This window comes from Bos mutus, chromosome 5, assembly GCF_027580195.1.
Source record: "Bos mutus isolate GX-2022 chromosome 5, NWIPB_WYAK_1.1, whole genome shotgun sequence".
Taxonomy (NCBI): Eukaryota; Metazoa; Chordata; class Mammalia; order Artiodactyla; family Bovidae; genus Bos; species Bos mutus.
Window position 1 is genome coordinate 15,981,957 of NC_091621.1, and position 20,238 is coordinate 16,002,194.

Here is a 20,238-nt window from a genome sequence, read left to right on the forward strand (position 1 = left end):
CCCTCCCCCCAACATCTCCGCCTCTCTCAGTCTCTCCGCCGCGGCGTCTCCCCGGCCCGGCGGAGAGGCCCGGGCGCCCGCCCCCCGCCCCCGGCCTCCGCCCCCGGCTCGGCCCACGCCCTCCGCCCGCCCGGCAGCCAGCGCTGCGCCGGGCCTCGCTCCCCGTGCGTCCTGCGGGGGCGGAGGCGCGGAGAGGCGGCAAGCGCAGCCGGGGAGGGGGGGGGGGGCAGAGGCACAGACAGAGGCGCGGAGGCTCGGAGAGAGGAGACGTGGAGGGAGGGACGGAGCCCGGACAGCGGCGGACACGGCCTCGAGCGCGGGGAAGAGCGCAGCGCGCACCAGGCGCTGAGTGCCGGGCACTGAGAAGGGCACCCCGGGTGGTCTCCAGCCGTCCATGCACAGAGCTGCCTCCCCCACAGCCGAGCAGCCGCCGGGCGGAGGGGACAGCGCCCGCCGGACCCCGCAGCCCAGACTCAAGTTAGTGGGCAAAGGAAGCGGCGGGGAGTGGAGATGGGTGGAGCTGGACTCGGGAGAGGGGTCCGGAGGGCGGAGGTCGAGGAGAGGACGAGGGGAAGCGGGACGGGGGTGGGGGGTGGAGACTGACGGAAAGGGGGTGCGTCTTCGAATTAGGGGGCCCAGGGAGCAGACAGAGATCTGATGCAACTGGAAAGACTAGAGAAAGAATAGTACCTAATTCTCCATCGCCCGTTTATTTTGGGGGCATGACCTGGCATGTGAGCCCCCTGCAAAGAATGTGGGGGCTCCCAGGCGGCAGGGGAAGCCTTGGGGCTCTAGCTGACAATAGAGCCGGCGGAGGGCCGCTCAGCTGGCTCAGCGCGTCATTGGTACCGAGCGCGCGGCTCCGGGATCCGGGATCAGCCGGCGCCTTTGAACCAAGAGAGCATCAGAGGAGCTTTGCAGAAGCGGGGCAAGCCTTAGGCGTCTGTTCATTTCTGTAGCTTTATTTACAGAGTGAGGAGGGGAGTTTCGATGTACAACCCCTCCCTCAAGAGGCCTTGAATCGCTCCCCCACAACACTTAAAGATGTGGGTGGAAAAATGAAGGAGAGAAGGGTAGGCGGGAGGCCCCCCCGGCGGTTTTCGCCCACAGACGCTACCACTGTGGGAGTGTGTGGGGGCGGACCGGGCCCCAGAGCAGAACAATTGAGGCACCCCTCCTTTCCCCCGTGCCTGAGCTGAAGGGATGGCTCTACCTATGGAGCAGATGGGAAGGTCACTGCTGGGAGAGGGACCAACTGAGGGGCCCTGGGCAGTCTGGAAGGTAGGGGAGGTCCTGGGGAGAGAGAGCAAGAAGGTGCAAAGAATGCCTAAGCCGTGGGAAAAGCTGAGCAGGGATGGGAAAAGGGAGCAGAGGATGGATGGTCTGCCTGGCTCACAGTGAGAAAGTGCAGGGGAAGGGGCCACACCTCTCCTGCTCAGCCACATGAGCAGGATGCCACCAGGGAATAAAGCTGGCCAGCAGTGGTCCTAGTTTCCCCTGTAGGGAGGACAAGGATCCTATGTTCATTAACTTTGTATTGTTAAGACGGCTAGGTGTGTAGGGTGGAAGGTGAGGATGGTGTTCTGGAAGAGACATTGGTCCAGCTAATCCAAGGGTGTACTGACTGGCCTCATACTCATGGTCTCCTTGCCCGAGATCACAAAAGTAAAAGCTGAGGATAGGGGAGCTTGGAGCCTTTGACTCCCACAAAGACCAGTCTGGCTTCTGGTACTTCTAGCCAGTCTGGGATAGCACTGCTTCTGAGCAGTGGCTGGTTCGCCTAGTCTGTGCTCAAGTCTCAGCAGAGAGAGCATTCAAAAGAGGGGAAGAGAAGCAGGCAGGAAAGAGAAGACAATTGTGAGGGTGGGTTGGTACCCAGCAGGGAACTTGCACTTACTGCCCCCCCCCACCTTGTGCGCCTCCTTCCCAGGCCCAGTTCCCGAGCCATGGCCCTGCCTCGGACCCTGGGGGAGCTGCAGCTGTACCGGGTCCTGCAGCGCGCCAACCTTCTTTCCTACTACGAGACCTTCATCCAGCAGGGAGGGGACGACGTGCAGCAGCTGTGCGAGGCGGGGGAGGAGGAGTTCCTGGAGATCATGGCGCTCGTGGGCATGGCCACTAAGCCCCTCCACGTCCGACGCCTGCAGAAGGCACTGAGAGAGTGGGCCACCAACCCAGGGCTTTTCAGCCAGCCCGTGCCTGCGGTGCCTGTCTCCAGCATCCCACTCTTCAAGATCTCTGAGACGGCGGGGACCCGGAAAGGGAGCATGAGCAATGGGCATGGCAGCCCGGGGGAAAAGGCGGGCAGTGCCCGCAGTTTTAGCCCCAAGAGCCCCCTTGAACTTGGAGAGAAGCTGTCACCATTGCCTGGGGGACCTGGGGCGGGGGACCCCCGGATCTGGCCAGGCCGGAGCACTCCAGAGTCCGATGTCGGGGCAGGAGGAGAAGAGGAGGCTGGCTCACCCCCATTTTCCCCACCGGCAGGGGGAGGCGGCCCTGAGGGGACTGGGGCTGGGGGGCTGGCAGCAGCTGGGACTGGGGGTGGTCCGGATCGACTGGAGCCAGAGATGGTGCGCATGGTGGTGGAGAGCGTGGAGAGGATCTTCCGAAGCTTCCCAAGAGGGGATGCTGGGGAGGTGACATCCCTGCTGAAGCTGAACAAGAAGCTGGCACGGAGCGTGGGCCACATCTTTGAGATGGACGATAATGACAGCCAGAAGGAAGAGGAGATCCGCAAATACAGCATCATCTATGGCCGCTTTGACTCCAAGCGGCGGGAGGGCAAGCAGCTCAGCCTGCACGAGGTGAGGACCCCAGCCTGCCAGGATTGCCTGGGACATCTAGAGCTTGACCTGCTTACCTCTGAGAATCCTCACATTTGGCGAGTCTGTTTCATTGCCCCATAAACAGGACCCAAAGTCCTGATCCCCTCCTCCACCAACCCCAGCTGCTGCTGTGCCTCCCTGCTCAACTGAGGGGGATGCAGACACACAGGCAAAAGCCCAACTGTCCAGTTCCATGCCACCCAGGACCCCACAGGATTGGAGGAGGCCCCTGGCATTCATAGGAAGCTCTGGGTGCTGCCCTCTGTCTTCCTCCCCCAGGAAACTCCTGGTAGTGTCAGAAACCCAACCAAGCATCTCATGGATGGTCTCATTTGTCTGATGGAGAAGGGGAGGGAGGAGGTCTGGGCAAGGTAGTGGGTGAGTCAGGATTCTGACTGCTCTGGTGGTCCTCTTCACAGCTGACCATCAACGAGGCTGCTGCCCAGTTCTGCATGAGGGACAACACCCTCTTACTGCGGAGGGTGGAACTCTTCTCCCTGTCCCGCCAAGTGGCCCGAGAGAGCACCTACCTGTCCTCCTTGAAGGGTTCCAGGTGAGACCCCCTTCTCTAGGTTCTTCCTCGATCAGATTCTTGTGCCTAGGAGCTGGGTCACATCCTGCCTTCCCGTTCAGGTGCCTTTCATCCTGCTTCCCACCTGCCTTGCTTTGACCAAGTCCACATGTGTGAGGTCCAGCCCCTTTTCCACTTGTCTGAGGTCTGGCCCCCTCCCATCCATCTCAGACCCCCTCGCCCCCTGCAGGAATGGCACCTAAGCTGGATACACCTGCTTAGCTAGACTCTTTCCAGATTCTGGAAACAATGCATTTTAGATTCTGTGTCTGCCACGTGTCTCTCCCCAGCCTCACTGTCCTTGTTCCTCTCAATCTTTGCAGGCTCCACCCTGAAGAACTGGGAGGCCCCCCACTGAAGAAACTGAAACAAGAGGTGGGTTTTCCAGGGTAAACATCGGGGGTTAGGGCAGCCATCCCCAGCCCACTCCCTTCCCAGTCCTCATTTCCTTATTTGGGGCATCCACAGGTTGGAGAACAAAGTCACTCTGAAATCCAGCAGCCTCCTCCCGGCCCTGAATCCTATGCTCCCCCATTCCGCCCCAGCCTGGAGGAGGACAGCGCCAGTCTGTCTGGGGAGAGCCTGGATGGGCACTTGCAGGGTGAGTGTGCATCACAGCCCTTCTTACTGTGGGGGTAGAGGGCACGGGAGGAGGGCACCAGGAGGCAACTGCCTGGAGTGGGGTTGGGAGGCCTGGCCGGATAGGAGCCAGTGGACCTGGGCCTATGGGCCTGGCTGTGTGGTTGAGGGTGGGGGTTCTGTTGCTGTGGCCCGTTACCTGACCCGTGCCCATGCCCGCAGCTGTGGGGTCATGTCCAAGGCTGACGCCGCCCCCTGCTGACCTGCCTCTGGCATTGCCAGCCCACGGGCTGTGGAGCCGCCACATCCTGCAGCAGACACTGATGGATGAGGGGCTGCGGCTAGCCCGCCTCGTCTCCCACGACCGCGTGGGCCGCCTCAGCCCCTGTGTGCCTGCGAAGCCACCTCTCGCAGGTGAGGCAGCCAGCAGTGCTGTCCCCAGGCACCCCACTACCCAGGCCCTACACAGCAATCCTGGTGTCCTGGGGCCAGCTGGGAGGAGGAGGGCAGGATGGTGGGGCTCCAGCCAGCCAGGCCTTTAGTTGCAGAGGAGGGACCCTGCAGGGCTATTCCCAGTAGTGAGAGTCCAACCCTAATCTGTGAGGGGGGAACTAGGGGAGCAGGGAGACAGAATGGGGGACAAAGGGGAGCAGGAAGAGGAGAGCCACCAAGAATGGAAGCTTGGCTGGAAGTTGTGCCAATGCAAGAGGGTGGAGCAGGCGAGGAGCTGGAGTGGGGTTGCCAGCTTGGAATTGGAAGAGCCCGAAGGGGAAGGGGGAGGCTTTGTGTGTGGATGGGGAGGGGGGCAGGCAAGTAGGCCGGCAGAGAGGGCCGGGCATCGGCTGGGCTGAGAGTGACGCAGCAGACAAAGCCACCAACCCTAACTTGGTATTTTTAAACTGTGCGTGGGTGGGAAGTGGGGGTGGGGACTGAAAGAGGGGGGCTCTTCTTGGAGGAGGAGCTGGGAGGCCGACTTCCTGCGTTCCCCCTGTTTTGGCTTCTAAGAAACTTGGGGGGCCCGGCAAGGTGGGTGGGGCCTGGGAGGAGGCCAGGGAAGAGTGGGGGTGGCAGAGCCTGGGAAGGGGGGGAGGGGGAGAGGTCAGAGCCAAGCCGCCCCCACAGCTCCGACAGAACCAGAAATTCCAGCAGAACGGAGGCGGCAGAGACAGAGAAGGAGAGACACACACACACAGAGACATAGAGCTACACACAGCCAGAAAGAGTCGGGGGCGCACACGCTTGGGTATGGAACCCCGGCCCCGCCCCGGACAGGAAGTGGGCCGGAGTCAGTAAACCAAGCTCATCCCCGCAGCCTTCTCCGCCCCTGCCTCTGTGTTCAGCCACCTCTATGTGCAACAGCCGCCTGACCTGGCCCTTCTCCCTGCAGAGTTCGAGGAGGGGCTTCTGGACCGATGCCCGGCCCCAGGACCGCATCCTGCGCTGGTGGAAGGTCGGAGGAACAGCGTGAAAGTGGAGGCTGAGGCCAGCCGGCAGTGAGGGGCGGACTGGCGTCCTCAGACCCCAGGCTTCTGGCTCATATAGACCCCTCTACTCTCACCCTGGCTTCTAATCACGACCCTGGATCCTTCCCCTGCCCTTCTCCTCCCTCCCCCCACTGCCCCATGGGCATAGGACTATGGGGCTTCAAGCAATAACGAGCAGGGGCCTGGCCAGAGGACACAGGGAGGGAGCATGGCGCCCCCTCCCCCTTGCCTAGAGCAAGGAGGCGAGAACTCTGCCCCCAGGGCACTTGGGGTCCCCCTTCCCCTACACAGCACACTCCCATTCTCTCTAGTTTGAACCAGTGACATGAGCAGTTGGACTCAGTTTGGACATGGGGGAAAGGGGGACTTCTCTGGGAGGGTCCAGCAGCTAAAAATAGAAACATTTTCCCCCAGATCTGGGGGCCTTGGAACACTGGACATGCTCCTCCCCCTCTACCCCCCCATTTTTGTGCTTCTAGTTTGTTTCTTTAATTTAACAAGTGCTGCAGTTTGCCCCCCAACCCCCATCTCCCCCCCCAAGTCCTCAGCGTTCTCTCCTTCTTGCCCTCTCTAGGGGGTGTGGGGTCCCCTTCACCGGCCCCCTCGGGAGGCCTGGGTGGACTCAGGGTCTCCCTCAGCTGGGGGCTGGGCCGCAGCACCTGTCTGAGCAGTTAGAGCGTCTTTCTTTTCAGATCGTGTACAGTAGATTATTTATTTTGTTATTTTGAAATAAAATTTATTTTATGGCTTAGGATCTCTGACCCCCAAGATGGAGAAAGGTTGGCATGGGGTGGGAAGGTGGAGGGAAGCTGGCAGTGGGTGGGGGAAATAGAAAAGCAGCAGCAGGTAGGGCCCCCAGTACATCAAGGGGACCACACACCTGAGTCTGGACCCCAAATTCACACTCTGCCTCTGGGCAGGACTGGGGGTGGGGAGCCACCAAAGCTACAGCCTGATATGCAGATGTCGCAGCCACATAGACCCACGTGGGCACAATCACACCCAGAACTGAGTACATTTGGGTTAGCATATGTCCGAGAGGCCAGCATACTTGCTGGGGCCTTGTGTGCAGTATCTCATACTTGCTAACTTGTGTTGTCACACAGGCAAAGTCAGAGAGATCAATGTTCTATGAAGCCATACAACTAACATGTGTGACATCCATATATTACATGTCCCAAGTGCATGCGCTTTCACCTGGCTGTACACAGACTCAGCCCTTGTACTTCTGCACAATCTCACACACGTATCCTGAAGTCTCCAGTTGACTGACAAGAATCTGGAGCTGGTTGGGACTTTTTTTTTAATCTGGGCAAAAGCCACATCTGTTACCAAATGTACAGACCCCACCCCACCTCCCTCCCAGGGTCTCCTGAACTGCTTCCCATCTCTCCAGGGCTGGGGCCTAAGCCCATACAGCCATCCTCAGTCTGTGGAACAGATGTGTGCGTGCGTGCGTGTTTCCACCAGTGAGTGGTGAGCCCTGGCTTGGGGCAGGCGGAGAAATCCCCCTCTTGCCCGCACCTGTGCTCTTGTCCAGCCCTCTTCCTGCTGAGTGCCATCTTCCAAGGAGAGCTCTGTGTGTGGGTATGTGTGTGTGTATGTGTGTATGTGCGTGCACGCGCACACACATGCGTGTGCACTGCCTGTGCAGTCATGTTGGGGCGTGTCTCACTTGGAACCTGAATTTCCCTTCCACTATCTGGAAGGGAGAGGGCAGGGGTGTGTTGGAAGGGAAGGAGTAGGTATGTTCCACCCAGTGTACCTTCTCCTGGCAGTCTTTTCCTCCTGAGCAGGGAGTGGGTGGGGAGAGGAGGACACACCCTCCCTCTCTGCTGTTGGGCAGGAGCAGGGGCAGATGCCCAGAGCAGGCCCGTGGGGGCAGGAGAGCGGTCTCTCTGGGCTCCGTCTCCAGCTGGGATCACCAACTGGGGTTAGCTCTTAGGTCCAGGTGGGACATTGAGATCCCAGACTGCCCATAGGGGGAGGGCTGCAGGAGGGGTTGGGGTCCCAAGGACCCTCCCCCTGACTCCCCTTGTCCCTCCAAGAGAAGCTTGGTAAGGTCCTGTTCAGTGGGAGGCAACAAGGGCGGGAACATGTCTTCACGGACCCTGCAGAGAGGAAGTGGAGAAGCAGTGGGATAGGCATGGTACCCACACCTCAACCCCCCACCCAGCCTCCACCCCCAGGCTGACACTCACCAGGTGCCTTGAGGGAACCCTCCCACCGGCTGGTTCAGGCAGCTGTCTTCTGCCATGGTCACGTCTGAGCAGAGCAAGGGCTCAGGGCTGGACACAGCATGATCCTGAGGTGGGCACGGCAGCAGGCCCCTGCCAGCCCCAGAGAAGTAAATGAGGTGGTGGGGGGTCAGGGTGGGGTTGAGGCTGGGAATGAATGAGGAGCTTGAGCTCAGGATGGGGGCGGGGGTGGTCACTCACTGCGGGTGAGGTTGGTCAAAGGGCAGGCTCATCTGGCTCAGGTTGGGAGGCATCGGCAGGTGAGGTCTGGAAGCAGGAAGAGGAGGGTACAGTTAAAGGAAAGCTGGTCCAGGGCAGCTGTTGCAAAGTCAAGCCCATTGAGTAAGGAAACTATTTCCAGTTCCTCATCCTGATGGTATCACCTTGGGCAAGTCATTTCTACCTGTGAATTTGGTCCTCTTCTCTGTATAAATGTTATTATATGCACTGGGGACTGAAGCGGGGGACAGAGGAAGGATACATTAGCTAATTTCTGAACTCTGCTGGTTCTACGATCCCACCTCTACCTCAACTCCTATGGGGGGAAGATGTCCTGCTTTGACTGAGAGTCAGTAAACACCTGAGTGCTACCTGGAGAACAAAAATGTCTATTCCACTTCCAGGCCAGAATGATAAATATATACAAATCAAGGTAACAGAAAAAGGACAGTAGGTTTAGGAGGCAGGAGAGAGAATACTAATACTTGCATAGCTCTTACCAGGAGCTGGGTTCTATGTTTAGCTTTATACATATTACTAACTCAAATTAACCTTCACAATAATCCTGTGAAGCAGGTATTATTATCATCATTATTCCATTTTACAGATGAGGCATTAGAGTTAAGTAACTTGCCCAAAGTCAGCAAGTGGTGGAGCTGGAATTTGAACCCGGATCTTAACTATTAACACCTCAATGGAGTGGACAGAAGAGACACAGGCATTGGCTTTGTGCCACCCTTTTCTCATTGAAGAGCCTCTCTTCACAAATACAAGTGCCAATCCCCACTGCAGGGGGTGACCCAACCCATTCCCCAGAGGTGACCCCACTTACTCCTGGAAGGCTGGCAACATATTGACTGATTCTTCCCGGGGGAGGGCTGGATATGAGGGGATGGAGTGAGAGCGTGGTGGGTACACTTGGGGCCTAGGGAAAGAAAGCAGACTCCTGAGGCCAGCCCTTCTCCTGGACACTCCCAACCCCCTACCCAGGAATCCTGGGGCTTCCCTGGGGGCTCAATGGTAAAGAATCCACCTGCCAATGCAGGAGACATGGGTTTGATTCCTGTTGCAAGAAGATCCCACGTGCCATGGAACAACTAAACCTGTGCACCACAACTACTGAGCCTATGCTCTAGAGCCCAGAAGCTGCAACTGCTGAAGCCCATTAGCCCTAGAGCCCACGCTCTGCAACAAGAAAAGTCACTGCCATGAGAAACCTGCGCACCGCAACTAAAGAGTAGCCCCCACTCGCCTCAACTAGAGAAAAAGCCTGCACAGCAAGGAAGACCCAGCAGAGCCAAAAATAAAATAGGTTTTTAAAATTCTATTTTTAAAAGAAAGTTGGGGGATCCCTTTCAAGCAAAGGAAATTCCCTACTTCAACCCCCAGTGCCAACTCTCCCCATGCCCATGCTGAATGCCTGCTGGCACAGATCACTCCCAGTTCTATCTCTCAAGCTTCTTACACCATATCTGGGCCGAGCTGCAGGTTCATGGAGGAATCAGGGGCCATTCCAAGATCATAAGAGGGCACCATGGTAGGCATTTGGGGCTCTGGGGTGGGAAGTGGCTGGTCCCTGGAGGAGGGGAGGAGGCATGTGTGACTGACCAGGGGTTGATGCCACACTTCCTGCTTACAAATAAGTATCAACCCTGCCCTCCATCCACACCAGCACACTCACCTTTCCACAGTCATCTTGATTGTAGCTGGGACATAACCCCTGCCATCCTTACCCATCTGCTCAGCTATTGTGGGGAGGAAAGGAGAGCCATGGAATGCTTCCGGGTTAGGGAGGAAGGGAGCTGGAAAAGGTGAGCATGGATGATGGGCGGGTCCAGAAGCAGGGAAATGACAATGGAGGAAGAAGTCAGGGATGACACACAGCAGGTGGGGTGGGGGCAACCAGGAGCAGGGAGGAGGCGGACCACAGAAGGAGTCAGAGCTGCCAGCCCCGGCTCACAGCTCACGTTTGTAGTGGCTCCGGAAAGCCTCATCCTTGGGTTTCTTGGGGTAGAGGTTTTTGAGCTGAGCGAGGTCCCGGATTCGGTCCCCAAGTGAGCGAATGGACAGGTCTTTGGCAGAGAATGGCTGGATATTCTCTATCTGTGGGGAGCCTACATAAGGAATGAGGCCATGAGTCCCCTCTGTCCAGACTTACTTCCCCTTCCCCAACCTACCCCGATGGTTGGACTCATTCTCAATCTACCAAGGTAAGGAGAGGAGGAGCTGGTGTGAGGGTCCCACCAGTCCCCATTCCCACCAAACTCCAAGTGAGAAGGTAGAAGTTTAGGCCACAGAAGGAAGAAGAGAAGTTGAACCTAAGGAAGAACTTCCTGAAGATCACGGTTGGCATCAAAGAAGGCCAGGACCTTTCTCAGAAGAAACCCCTGAGGGCACAGGCACAGAGGCAGAGGACTGGCTGGGGTGACCTCACCATCCTGGCCTCGGATGACGTGGGCAATGGTGATGCCCCCAATCTCTGAGTCACTGAACCGAAGGAGGAAGGTTCCATCAGGCTCGTTGAGAAGAAGGCTAGTGACGTACTGTTTGCTGATGAAGCCAATGATCAACCTGGCCAGGATGAAGGAGAGGTTGTGGGTGGGGGCGTAGTGTGTGGAGCAGGATCTGGAGGCCCAGATCCTCAGGTTACCTGGGGCAGGGACTCACCGGTCTGACCAGTAGCTCCGGAGACAGCGTTTGGTGAGATCCAGGACACCATCAAACCACTGCCAAAAGGTGAAGCCACGACCCAGCAGGATCTCCTGTGGGGAGAGGGGAGCCGGTGTGAGCACAAGAGGGCCAGAGCGGGAGCCTGGCTAGGCCAGCCACTGGGCTGTGAGTACCGACACAACAGAGTCACAAGACTGAGGGACCACTCTGCACCTGAGACCCCATCAACGACAATGGCCACACTCAAGCTTCCCATGTGCCAGGCACTAGTCCAAGCTCTTGCCATAAATTACTGTATCCGATCTTTACACATCTATGGATGAAGATCCCATGAGTATCCCATCTTACAGATGAAGAAATGAAAGCCTAGAAAGATCAAATAACTTGCTTCTTACACAACCAGTGAAAAGCAGAGCTGGGATTTAGTCCAGGAAGTCTGGGCTGGGCCCCCTCATAACCACTGTGCTCCACCCCCTCCTGAATGAGGCCTGGCGGAAGTGGTGTCCAGAGAAGGCAGCTTGCAGGATGTAAGTGTCCTGTTCCCTTTGCTAACACATCCTCTGGTCGTGTGGGCTTTTCTTTCTTCCTTTTTTAAAAAAGAGATCAGTACATGACAGCATTGATTCAGCTGATCTTCAACCAAGACACTCAGACCTCCATTTTTTCCTGTTTTTGTAACAGATCCAGTCCTGAGCCACCTTATTTTGGGGGCAGTAAAATGTGGTAGCTAAAATCAAGAGTCAGAAATATGGCCTCACTTACTGGGAGGCCTTGGAGAAACTACTTAACATCTCTGAGCCGGTTCATCCTCTATAAAATGGGTGTAATAGTACCTACCTTAAAGAGCTATTGTGATGATTAAGTGAGATAGCATACATATAGTGCTCAAGTACAATCTGGCATATCCTAAACTGTCAACGCATGGTCGCTGGTGTTATTGCATTTGTCCCTGTGGGATTTTGTCCTGGTTTTTACAATAAGAACTATTTTCCCAATGGGTCAAAGTCATTTTGAATCAAAGCTGTGTTTACACACAGTCTGGGTGAGTCATGCAAATCACTAGCAAAAGGGAAGACAGAGGGCCCCCAGACAAAAACTAGGGGGATGCCAGAGAGCCAAGGGGTTTTCCTGCCTGGGCCAGGGCAGAGGCCCTCCTGATGAACATGGCAGGGCACTGTGAAAATCCTAGTGGTTGGTCCCTGGGCAGAGGTTGGGGTGGCCCTGAGTGCCCCAGGGATGAAGTGCTTGGGGGCGGGAGGTCCAAAGGGCAAGGGAATGACCTTGTTGAACTGTGACCAGGACACAGAACGGTGCTGGAAGGCCTCCATACTGAGGCTGTTGTCATTGAAGATCTTCTGGGCCAGGAAGAGGAAGTGCTCTGGGAGTAACCCCCGGTTGGTCCCCACTTCAGCCATGAACTTGAGGTTCAGAGTTTCACACATCTTCTCCCAGGGCACCCGCTCAGCCACCACAAAGGGCACGCGGTCCTGGGAGGGGAGGGGAGAAGGTGAGGGAGCCTCAGGCTGACATAGCCATTCCTCGTCAGAAGGGCCTGCATCCTCCCCCTCTCCCCAAGACTGTTCCTCCCCAGCCTTGTCCCCCTGAGTCTGCCCAAGAAAAATGGTGCTTTTCCAACAGTAGTCTAAGGTGCTACCACAGAATCGGTGTTAAGATTGGCACGAAAGGAGGTCAGAAGGACAGAAACAAAGTCTATGAGAAGGAGTTATGGTCACTCTCATGTGGACATACCAGCCACCCCACCAGCCTGCACCCACCCGCCAGGTTATAGCCCCTCCTCCCCCCAACTCCGGGTCTTGTCTCACCATCTCAGAGAAGGCATTGTCCCACAGGATGGTGGCTTTGGCATTATTGTCTTGGTTGCCATGGACGATGACCACCAGGGGCAGAGACAGGGCCTGAAGCGGGTGAGGAAAGGGAGCTCTTGGTACTGGGGGACAAGGGGCCTCTGCAGAGGGCTGGCTCTAAGGATGCCCGGAAGCTCCTGAACTCCCACCACACAGTTAAAAATTCGTGGTGTGTGAATGAGTGCTTTCTGAAGCTGAATTATGGCCTCCCTGCTGAGACGTGGTGAGGAGTCAGTGCTATGGAGTCAGACCTCCAGGTTTCAAATACCAGCTCCAACATTCAGGAGCTGTGTGACCCAGGCTAAGTACTCAATCTCTGTGTTTCAGTGTTCTCATCTGTAAAATGAGGCTAGTAAGAATAACTCCCTCATAATGTTAACTGTGCAAACCCTGTGTGTGTGTGCATGCGTATGACTTAAAACAGTGCCCTGGTCTAAGAAAAGTGCTTCAATGCCTTAGCCACTGGCATGGCTAAGGAAAATAGTTCTTATTGCAAAAACTGGGACACAGTCCCACAGGGCCATATGCAATAACACACACCGTCATTCCCTGGAGTGTGCACTTGAGTTCTCGTCCTCCCCACTCCCACTGGAGCCCCAACATGCGTGAACCCCAGACCCACAGGGTACAGGGCATTCATGAGGAATGAGGATCCAGGCCTCCGTGTGTGGCCAGGGCACCTGGGACCCAAGCTCACCTGGAGCTGGATGGGGAGTTTGTTAGGGCCAAGCGTGAGGCTGGTGGAGAAGAGCACAGCGCACTTCTCCTCGGTGACAGACTCGGTGCCCTTCCGCTCACACCGCTTGATTTTCTTCAGAAGCTGGGGGAGGGGTGAGAGCGAGGAGGATGAAGGCAGAAACTGCTTCTCCTGGGCTCCCCACACCCTCTCGAGGACACTTGCCTGGCCTGAGGACGCCCACCCACTGCTCCCCAAAGGCCTCTCACCAGGTTCTTGAACAGCGCAGAGCAGCAGTTCCCAGGAATGCTGTTCTCCAGGGGCACGGTGTTGTTGATGATTTCTCCGGTGCTTTCTCTGCCAGGGCAAGTCAGAGAGGGGCTCATCCCGATTGGCCCAGGAGTGGCAGGAGCTTGAGTCCACAGGTGAATGGCCTAGACTATTGGTCCCTAATCTCTATCTCCCTACTTGGGTTCTTGAGGGAGAAACCCCCATCTTAGCCAAATCAGGACGCTTCCACCCCATTCCAGCACTGGTGGGTCCCTCCCCTTCCTCTCGCTTGACTGTTATACAGGGCCCCCATACCCCATGGCCCTGCCTCCCCATCATCACCCAGCCCCCTTCGCTGTGCCGGTCTCCCAGGCCCCTCTGGCCTCCATCTCCCACTCAGGCCCTCTCCAGCCCCAGCTTACGCTCCAGCTCCGGGCCCCTGGGGCATGCTCAGCTCCCTCGCCTGCTTCTCCGTGACCATGTCGGCCCTGACCAGCGGAGGCTTGGCTGGGGCCCCCAGGAACCTCAGGCCCAGCAGGAATCGAACTCCGGCCTGGAACTTGGTCTGAGTCTTCAGAACCTGGGGGGGCTGCTTTTCCACCAGGAAAGAGCTGGGAGGAGTAAGGAAGACACAGGGAAGTGAACAGCTGGGTCCCTCTGGGCGCCACTGCCCCCCCCCACCACAACTCTGACCCTCCTGTTTCCTTGGGGTCTGCTCTCCACCAGGCAGGGGGGCTCATACCTGGTGACGAGTGTGCGCAGGACTTCATCCAGTCGGCTAATCAGCGCTGCCCGGGTCTTGGGATCAAGCTCCCCACCAGCTGCCCCCACCTCCTGCTGCAGCTGGGAATAAATGTCCACCAGGCTCTCACACCTGGGGCCAGGACCGTGGTCAGGGGGCGCAGTCTTCCAGCCTGCTCCCGGCCCAGACCGCCCCTCACCCCTCAACCCAGGAAGAAAGCAGGATAGTGTGTGTGGAGGGTTAGGGATGAGCAGTGGGTGTGACAGCAAGGCACTGGGGCTGAAGGGGTGGTGGGACGCGCCTTGGCTCTGGGGCAAGGTTCCCGCTTAGTGCCTGGAAGCTCTGTTGAAACGAGCTGCCCTTTCCCCAGGGGTCTGATACCCAGGTCTGAGGCCAGCAAGCACGATGCTTTTGCGCATATTGAAAGATACCCTGCCAATAAACGAAAAGGACTTCCCAGCCCTCTGGGCATGGAGCTCGAAGAGAAAAGTATAGATTGGAGGAATGCCTGCTCATGCCGAGTCAGCCTGGTGCATGTGTGCAAGACATGACCTGAACAACAGTATGGGTGGCTCTGCTGGAACTGGCTTCTCCAAGTCTTGGCCCACCCCGAGACCCTCTGGCCTGGTTTCTCTCTCTCACACCTCCAGCAGGGAGAGCAGATGTCCACCCCCAGCGCATCCCGCTTCCCTGTCAGCCCTTCCCCACCTCTCTTGTAGTGGAGCCAGGCTCTCCTCAAAGGGTGCACCATTCCCTGCCAGCTGCTGTTGCCGCTTCCATATCTGGATCCTCTTCAGCACCAGAGCCTGAGCAGCTTCCAGCTCACCAACAGTCTCCTGCAGCAGCGTGACCAGGGCCTGTGGGCAGGTGGGGCCTGAGCCGGAGCCACATGCTTCCTCTTTGCCCAGCTCTGGAGAGTAAGCCTCCCTTTCTCACCTCTCAGAGGTCTACTCACCATCCCTCCACAGATCTGAGACCCTCAAAGTCTGCACTTTGAGCTCAGTCTCCACATCTCAGTCCATTACTCACCTCACTTGGCCCAGTCCCGTTGGTAGGCGTTTCTATCAAGCTGTGCAAAGACACTGAGGGTAGGGGCAAAAATCGGGGTGCAGATATATTTAAGAGGTTCAATCAGGGTTGAGATCCAAGAGGGGGTCACTCCCACACACTCCCCAGAATCCCACCTTGGCCAGCCTCAGCTCCAGGCTGCAGGGCCTCCCGGAGAAGGCGGGTCTCCCCGGCCCGGTGCTGCAGCCTCCGTAGGACTGTGTTAAACTTGAGTTCCTCCTGCTTCCAGTGGAAGGACATTGGCAGGTGGTGGAACTGCAAGGAAGGACAGGCAACAGGTGAAACACTCTGTCCATCCCTCTTCCCTCAGCCTCCACTCCCTAAAGGGGTGCCCACTGCCATGCTCTGCAGAAAATAGACCACTTCCCTTGTCTCGCTCCTTTCTCTTCCTTGACAGTTCTTCCTGACATTTTGGAATCTTCTGGAGATAACAGCTCTGTATCACTTGCCCCAGACCTCTCACTACCCTCAGTTCCTCATTGGAAGCTTCTCTGAGCTTAACTTGGGGCTCACTCTGACCCCAGGAACCTCCTTTGATCATCTTGGACCTAGAACACTGAGCTTTTCCTGAAGTTCAAATCCCTTCTAGTTTCTCATGGCTCAGGCTAAAGTTCCCAGGGGTTGAGTTGGGGTGGGAGGTGGGGTATCACAATACCTGCTCCATAACAGCTTTTTTTTCACCTTGAAGTATGTGTCTGCAAGTGGCCACCAGCTTCAGGGGGTCCCTCTGATAAATGGTCTAGAAATGAAGAGTGGTAGATGGGGTTAGCCTTGCTCTTACCCATGTCATTCTCCCTCACCAATCCCCCTCCCCATTCACACATGAACTAAAAGGCTGCACAATCATAGACTCCAGAAGTTTGCATGCATTTGCATGCTTTTAGAATCTAATTTGCCTGCTAGCTAACAGCTAACCAGAGGAATACCAATTCCCTTCCAGCATCCAATGCTCACCCCAGCTCCAGGCCCCACCCTGGCCCTGTCCCCTCCCTCCTGCCCCCACCTCCAGAGTGCTGATGTGTTGCAAGATGGTGTTCCCCTCCCCCTGCTCTCCGGCTGAGGCCTGAAGGCGCTGGACAGTGGCAGAAAGTAGGGCGCTGGCCATGTTGCAGCAGAAGGTGTCTGAGCCGACAAGGAATTCCCTGCAGGAAGATCAGGATGAGGCCACCTCAGGTCAGGGCTTCCTCGACTGTACTGCCCCTTCACCCCACAGCAAACAGCTCAGCAGCTCCTTCCTCCTCTTATCCTCCATCCAGGCCCTCCGTAGTCCTCAGCTGTGCCCCTTGTTCCCCAATTTTCCAGCTGTTGTGGGTGGTGCCCTTGGCCCAGCTCTGACCTCCCTCCTCTTTGGCTCAGGTTCCTAAGGGGGTGAGGAACTCCATATGTCAACACGCCGTAGTCTGGTTGATGCGGTACAGACTCCCGGCTAAATCTGGACCACTGCATGTACAATAATGAGTCCCAAGTCTCAAAATGGGATGAATAAAACCTAATGAGAAGGCAGGTAGGTGGGGGAGGCCCTGGGGGACTGATGGGGGGAAGCCAGGACTCACCAGGGCTGGTTCTCCAGCCAGTCACCCAGGAGATGCCGCAGGTGTTGAGGAAAGTCGACATAGAGCCGCTGCAGTTTTTCTGGGGGCATTTTGGAGACCAGACCCCACAGAGACATGATCTGGGGTTTGGAGGGTGCCTGAAGAAAAAGAGGGCTTCCCTGGTAGTTCAGAAAGTAAAGAATCTGCCTGCAATGCAGGAGACCTGGGTTTGATTCCTGAGTCAGGAAGATCTCCTAGAGAAAGGAATGGCAAAGCCACCCTAGTATTCTTGCCTGAAGAATTCCACAGACAGAGGAGCTTGGTGGACTACAGTGCATGGGGTTGTGAGACTCGGACATGACTGAGCGACTGACATTAACACTGAAGAAAAAGAACAAGGTTATTTGGAAGTTGACCTTTGCGGGCAGCCAAGGACCTCCCAGGAGAAGGCAATGGCACCCCACTCCAGTACTTTTGCCTAGAAAACCCCATGGATGGAGGAGCCTGGTAGGCTGCAGTCCATGGGGTCGCTAGAGTTGGACACGACTGAGCGACTTCACTTTCACTTTTCATTTACATGCATTGGAGAAGGAAATGGCAACCCACTCCAATGTTCTTTCCTGGAGAATCCCAGGGACGGGAAGCCTGGTTGGCTGCCACCTATGGGGTCACACAGAGTCGGACACGACTAAAGCGACGCAGCAGCAGCAGCAACAGCAGCAAGGACCTCCCATAGACAGCCCTTTCAGAGACCATCAGCACCACAACTCTCAGCCAGACTATATCAAACCAGGAACCTCTTTGGCCAAAGCCTGAAACAAGGTATTTTCTTCAACAGTAGGCATGGGGATAATGGAGTGGGAAGAGATGAGCTGCAGCCAGTTGGGGGAGGGGAGAGGGTAAAAGACAGGGGCAATGGGGCAGTAGGGAAAGCTCTCTGAGAGAAGGCAGAGAATGTGGGTTGTAGCTCTGATTCTGTTGGCAGGAAACCTCCCCTCGGAACTTCTCTGGTGATCCAGTGGCTAAGACTCCATGCTGCCAATGAAGGGAACAAATCCCTGATCAGGGAACTAAGATCCCACATGACCTGTGGCATGGTCAAAAGATTTTAAAAACAAATAAACAAAAAGAAACCTCCCCTCCGTGGACCTCAATCTTCTCATCTATAAAATATGAGGCTTGGGTAAAGTATGAACTTTCCAAATTTTTTAAAGAAGTAGACCGTTTTAGCCAGTTATGTAAAATTGGAATTTCTCTGTTGAAATCAAGTGTGGTAGACCTGGAATTCTACCACTTCTTGCTTCCCTCTCTCCACCTCTGGACCCCAAAGGTATCCCTAGAGAAATCCCTCAAAATTCCAGGGTTCCATGAAACAATCTGAAAACTGCCTGGCTAGATGAGGAAGAAGAAGATGGTAGAGTAATAATAGCTATTATTCATTAAGCACTTACTATGTACAGGGCATTACACTGAGCGCCTTACCTCACTAGCATCTTGCAACAATTTTTAAAATATAAAATCATCCTGTTACAGGTAGAGAAACTGAGCTCAAGGAGGTTCTCCAACTCTGCAAGCGATCTGAACCCAAGTGGGGATAAACCACCACTCTGTACCCTTAGGATCCCTTCTGGATCCAGATCTCATAATCCCAAGAGGAGGGGGGCATGGGAGGAGAACTGAAGAAGAGGAGATGGAGCAAGAGGAAGAGTAGAGAGAACTCAGGAAGGAGAAAAAGTGAGGTTAATTAGCCTTCAGAGAAAAGCAAAAAAGAGGGGCAGGGAGGCTAGAGGACTACAAGGAAGAGAAGGAAAGGGGGCAAGAGGCAAGGAGGTAGGAGAATAGGGAGGGGGTGGTTGCCTCCCCATCTAGGTGGACTGCAGGGCGGAGTGGGTAAACCAGTGGTTCCCCAGGGGTCTCTCAGTTCATGTTTCTCAAAACGTCCCTCTTCCCAGAGATGACAGAAAGGATGGGGGTGGAAACTCCCTAGGTCTCCCTCAACCCAGTTAGCCCCAAGTTCTCCTGCAGCACGTTAGCTTCTCCCCTCTCCCAGGACTCCCAAAGGAATAGAGAACAGAGAGGCCCCTTTTCTGGAGATCCGTGCTCCTCCCCAGTTCCTATATCCCCCTGACCTCTTTTCTCCCAAAGGCAGAATCCTCCCCCTCCTGCTCAGGGTCCTCTCATAGACCTTTCTCTACACCCACCTTGGGGTGGGGCACCTTTTGGTTTGTGTTTCAAACTCAAGGGAGGACTCCATTCCTCTCTTCCCTCTTTCTCTCCTGTTTCTCAGGGTGCTCAGACCTTTGACCTCTATCTCTACCCTACGGGGACCGAGGTGATCCCTAAGTCAGAGGCAGCTCCCCTTTCCTCCATATCCCCTAGATTAGGAAGAGTGACCAGCTTCCTGGCATGGCCCTGCCTTCAAATCTCCCCTACTCCATCCTCCGACAGCGAGGGGCCAGACTTTCCCCCACTCCCACCCAATAACCAGGCTGCCTCAATCGGCCTGCCAGGCCAGGGGCATCTTCTGCTGTAAGCCCCCTTGAACACCGACAGGGAGGGAGGAGCCACGGCCTGGGGGGGCGGGGCCCGCGTTCCCTTCCCCATGGGGAAGGGAAGTCCAGGATCTTCCTCAGCCCCGCTTCGTGGCCTAAACTTCACCTCAACCCCCGAGATTCCTGAGTCCTCTGATCGTGGGACCACAGGATCAGAAGTCAGAAGAGCTGCTCGGAGTTGCCCAGTGTGTGTGCGGGGGCGGGGGCGGGGAGGGGCGCGGGGAGGCGGAGCCAGTTAGGCACCAGGAGGGTTAACTCCATGACGCCGCCGGGCCAAGCGTGGAGCAGTTTTGAGGGGGAAATTCCCCCTCCTCTGGGGCACCATGAGGTTCTACTTCTGGGACACGCTCACCCCCTGGCCACACCCTTGAAGAGGAACCTTTGTGGGGGGCCCGGATAGGGGTCTGTGGAGGACCCACTGCCCCCTGCCATCAGTTTTCTATAGGGAGGGGCGGCCACTTCCCCCCAACCCAGAGGGCAGAGGGGCACCTCCTTGCCCTCCTTCCCCTGCCTTAACACGTCTCTGGATTGCGGGGGATGGGGTGTGTGGAAAAAGTGACCCATGTTGGGGAGGAGCAGGGCAAGTGCTGGGCCTGTACCCACTCCAGATTCCTCTGATATTTCGAAACTGCCGAAACTCAGTAACACCAGCCACCAGCCCCAGCTGAAACAATTTCTTAGGGACCATCCATTCTGCCCAGGCAGGATCCTGAAAAGCACTCCCCTCCTCCCCCCACATTGGTAGTCAGAGGCCCCCCACCCTCCCTCCTTGGAGGCATCCCCTCACCTTGGCAACCCCTCTGTTGTCGTCTCCCTCTCTCAGCCGGCTCTGCCAGGCCCCATGGGTCTGTAGCTCTGTCCAGCGGGTTCAGGACTGGCCCTGCTAACACCCCTCCTCCACCACCACCACCAAAAATAACACACACACACACACACACACAATCCTCT

At 56.4% G+C, this 20,238-nt stretch overlaps 2 protein-coding genes across 5 annotated transcripts; one reads left to right on the forward strand and one right to left on the reverse strand.

The window, feature by feature from the left end:
• The first annotated feature begins 28 nt into the window (after window positions 1-28).
• Window positions 29-6,213, forward strand: NAB2 (NGFI-A binding protein 2). 3 transcript variants are annotated; one of them, XM_005901704.3, is made up of 7 exons: window positions 31-477; window positions 1,931-2,804; window positions 3,245-3,378; window positions 3,720-3,771; window positions 3,865-3,997; window positions 4,198-4,389; window positions 5,363-6,213. In XM_005901704.3, exons 1-7 carry the CDS (start codon window positions 395-397, stop codon window positions 5,470-5,472), a joined length of 1,578 nt encoding a protein of 525 aa, XP_005901766.1. In that variant the 5' UTR covers window positions 31-394; the 3' UTR covers window positions 5,473-6,213. The 3 variants fall into 3 exon arrangements, with proteins under 3 accessions (XP_070226535.1, XP_005901766.1, XP_070226537.1); XM_070370436.1 differs by having other exon boundaries at window positions 2,040-2,804; XM_070370434.1 differs by lacking the exon at window positions 4,198-4,389 and having other exon boundaries at window positions 29-477.
• On the reverse strand, window positions 6,153-20,233 carry STAT6 (signal transducer and activator of transcription 6). Of its 2 annotated transcripts, XM_070370432.1 has the most exons (22): window positions 20,078-20,233; window positions 16,760-16,896; window positions 16,210-16,348; window positions 15,862-15,945; window positions 15,323-15,461; window positions 15,168-15,220; window positions 14,847-14,995; window positions 14,139-14,270; window positions 13,819-14,007; window positions 13,396-13,483; window positions 13,148-13,270; window positions 12,409-12,501; window positions 11,866-12,072; window positions 10,583-10,677; window positions 10,350-10,486; window positions 9,883-10,029; window positions 9,597-9,660; window positions 9,381-9,491; window positions 8,748-8,840; window positions 7,898-7,963; window positions 7,661-7,789; window positions 6,153-7,570 (listed from the first exon to the last, which is right to left on the reverse strand). In XM_070370432.1, the coding sequence occupies exons 2-22, from the start codon at window positions 16,873-16,875 to the stop codon at window positions 7,381-7,383; spliced, it is 2,544 nt and encodes an 847-aa protein (XP_070226533.1). In that variant the 5' UTR covers window positions 16,876-16,896; window positions 20,078-20,233; the 3' UTR covers window positions 6,153-7,380. The 2 variants fall into 2 exon arrangements, with proteins under 2 accessions (XP_070226533.1, XP_070226534.1); XM_070370433.1 differs by lacking the exon at window positions 9,381-9,491.
• Between the last annotated feature and the right edge of the window lie 5 nt (window positions 20,234-20,238).

What these genes read in the sequence shown, in the direction of transcription:
- NAB2 (XM_005901704.3), top strand. Translation starts at nt 395, where the DNA reads ATGCACAGAGCTGCCTCCCCCACAGCCGAGCAGCCGCCGGGCGGAGGG. An exon ending in ACCCCGCAGCCCAGACTCAA is followed by an intron (nt 478 to 1,930) that starts GTTAGTGGGCAA and finishes CCTCCTTCCCAG; the next exon opens with GCCCAGTTCCCGAGCCATGG. An exon ending in TGCGAAGCCACCTCTCGCAG is followed by an intron (nt 4,390 to 5,362) that starts GTGAGGCAGCCA and finishes TTCTCCCTGCAG; the next exon opens with AGTTCGAGGAGGGGCTTCTG.
- STAT6 (XM_070370432.1), bottom strand. Translation starts at nt 16,875, where the DNA reads ATGTCTCTGTGGGGTCTGGTCTCCAAAATGCCCCCAGAAAAACTGCAG. An exon ending in TTTCCGGAGCCACTACAAAC is followed by an intron (nt 9,661 to 9,882) that starts GTGAGCTGTGAG and finishes TCCCCACAATAG; the next exon opens with CTGAGCAGATGGGTAAGGAT. An exon ending in CAGCTCGGCCCAGATATGGT is followed by an intron (nt 8,841 to 9,380) that starts GTAAGAAGCTTG and finishes TTCTTTCCCTAG; the next exon opens with GCCCCAAGTGTACCCACCAC.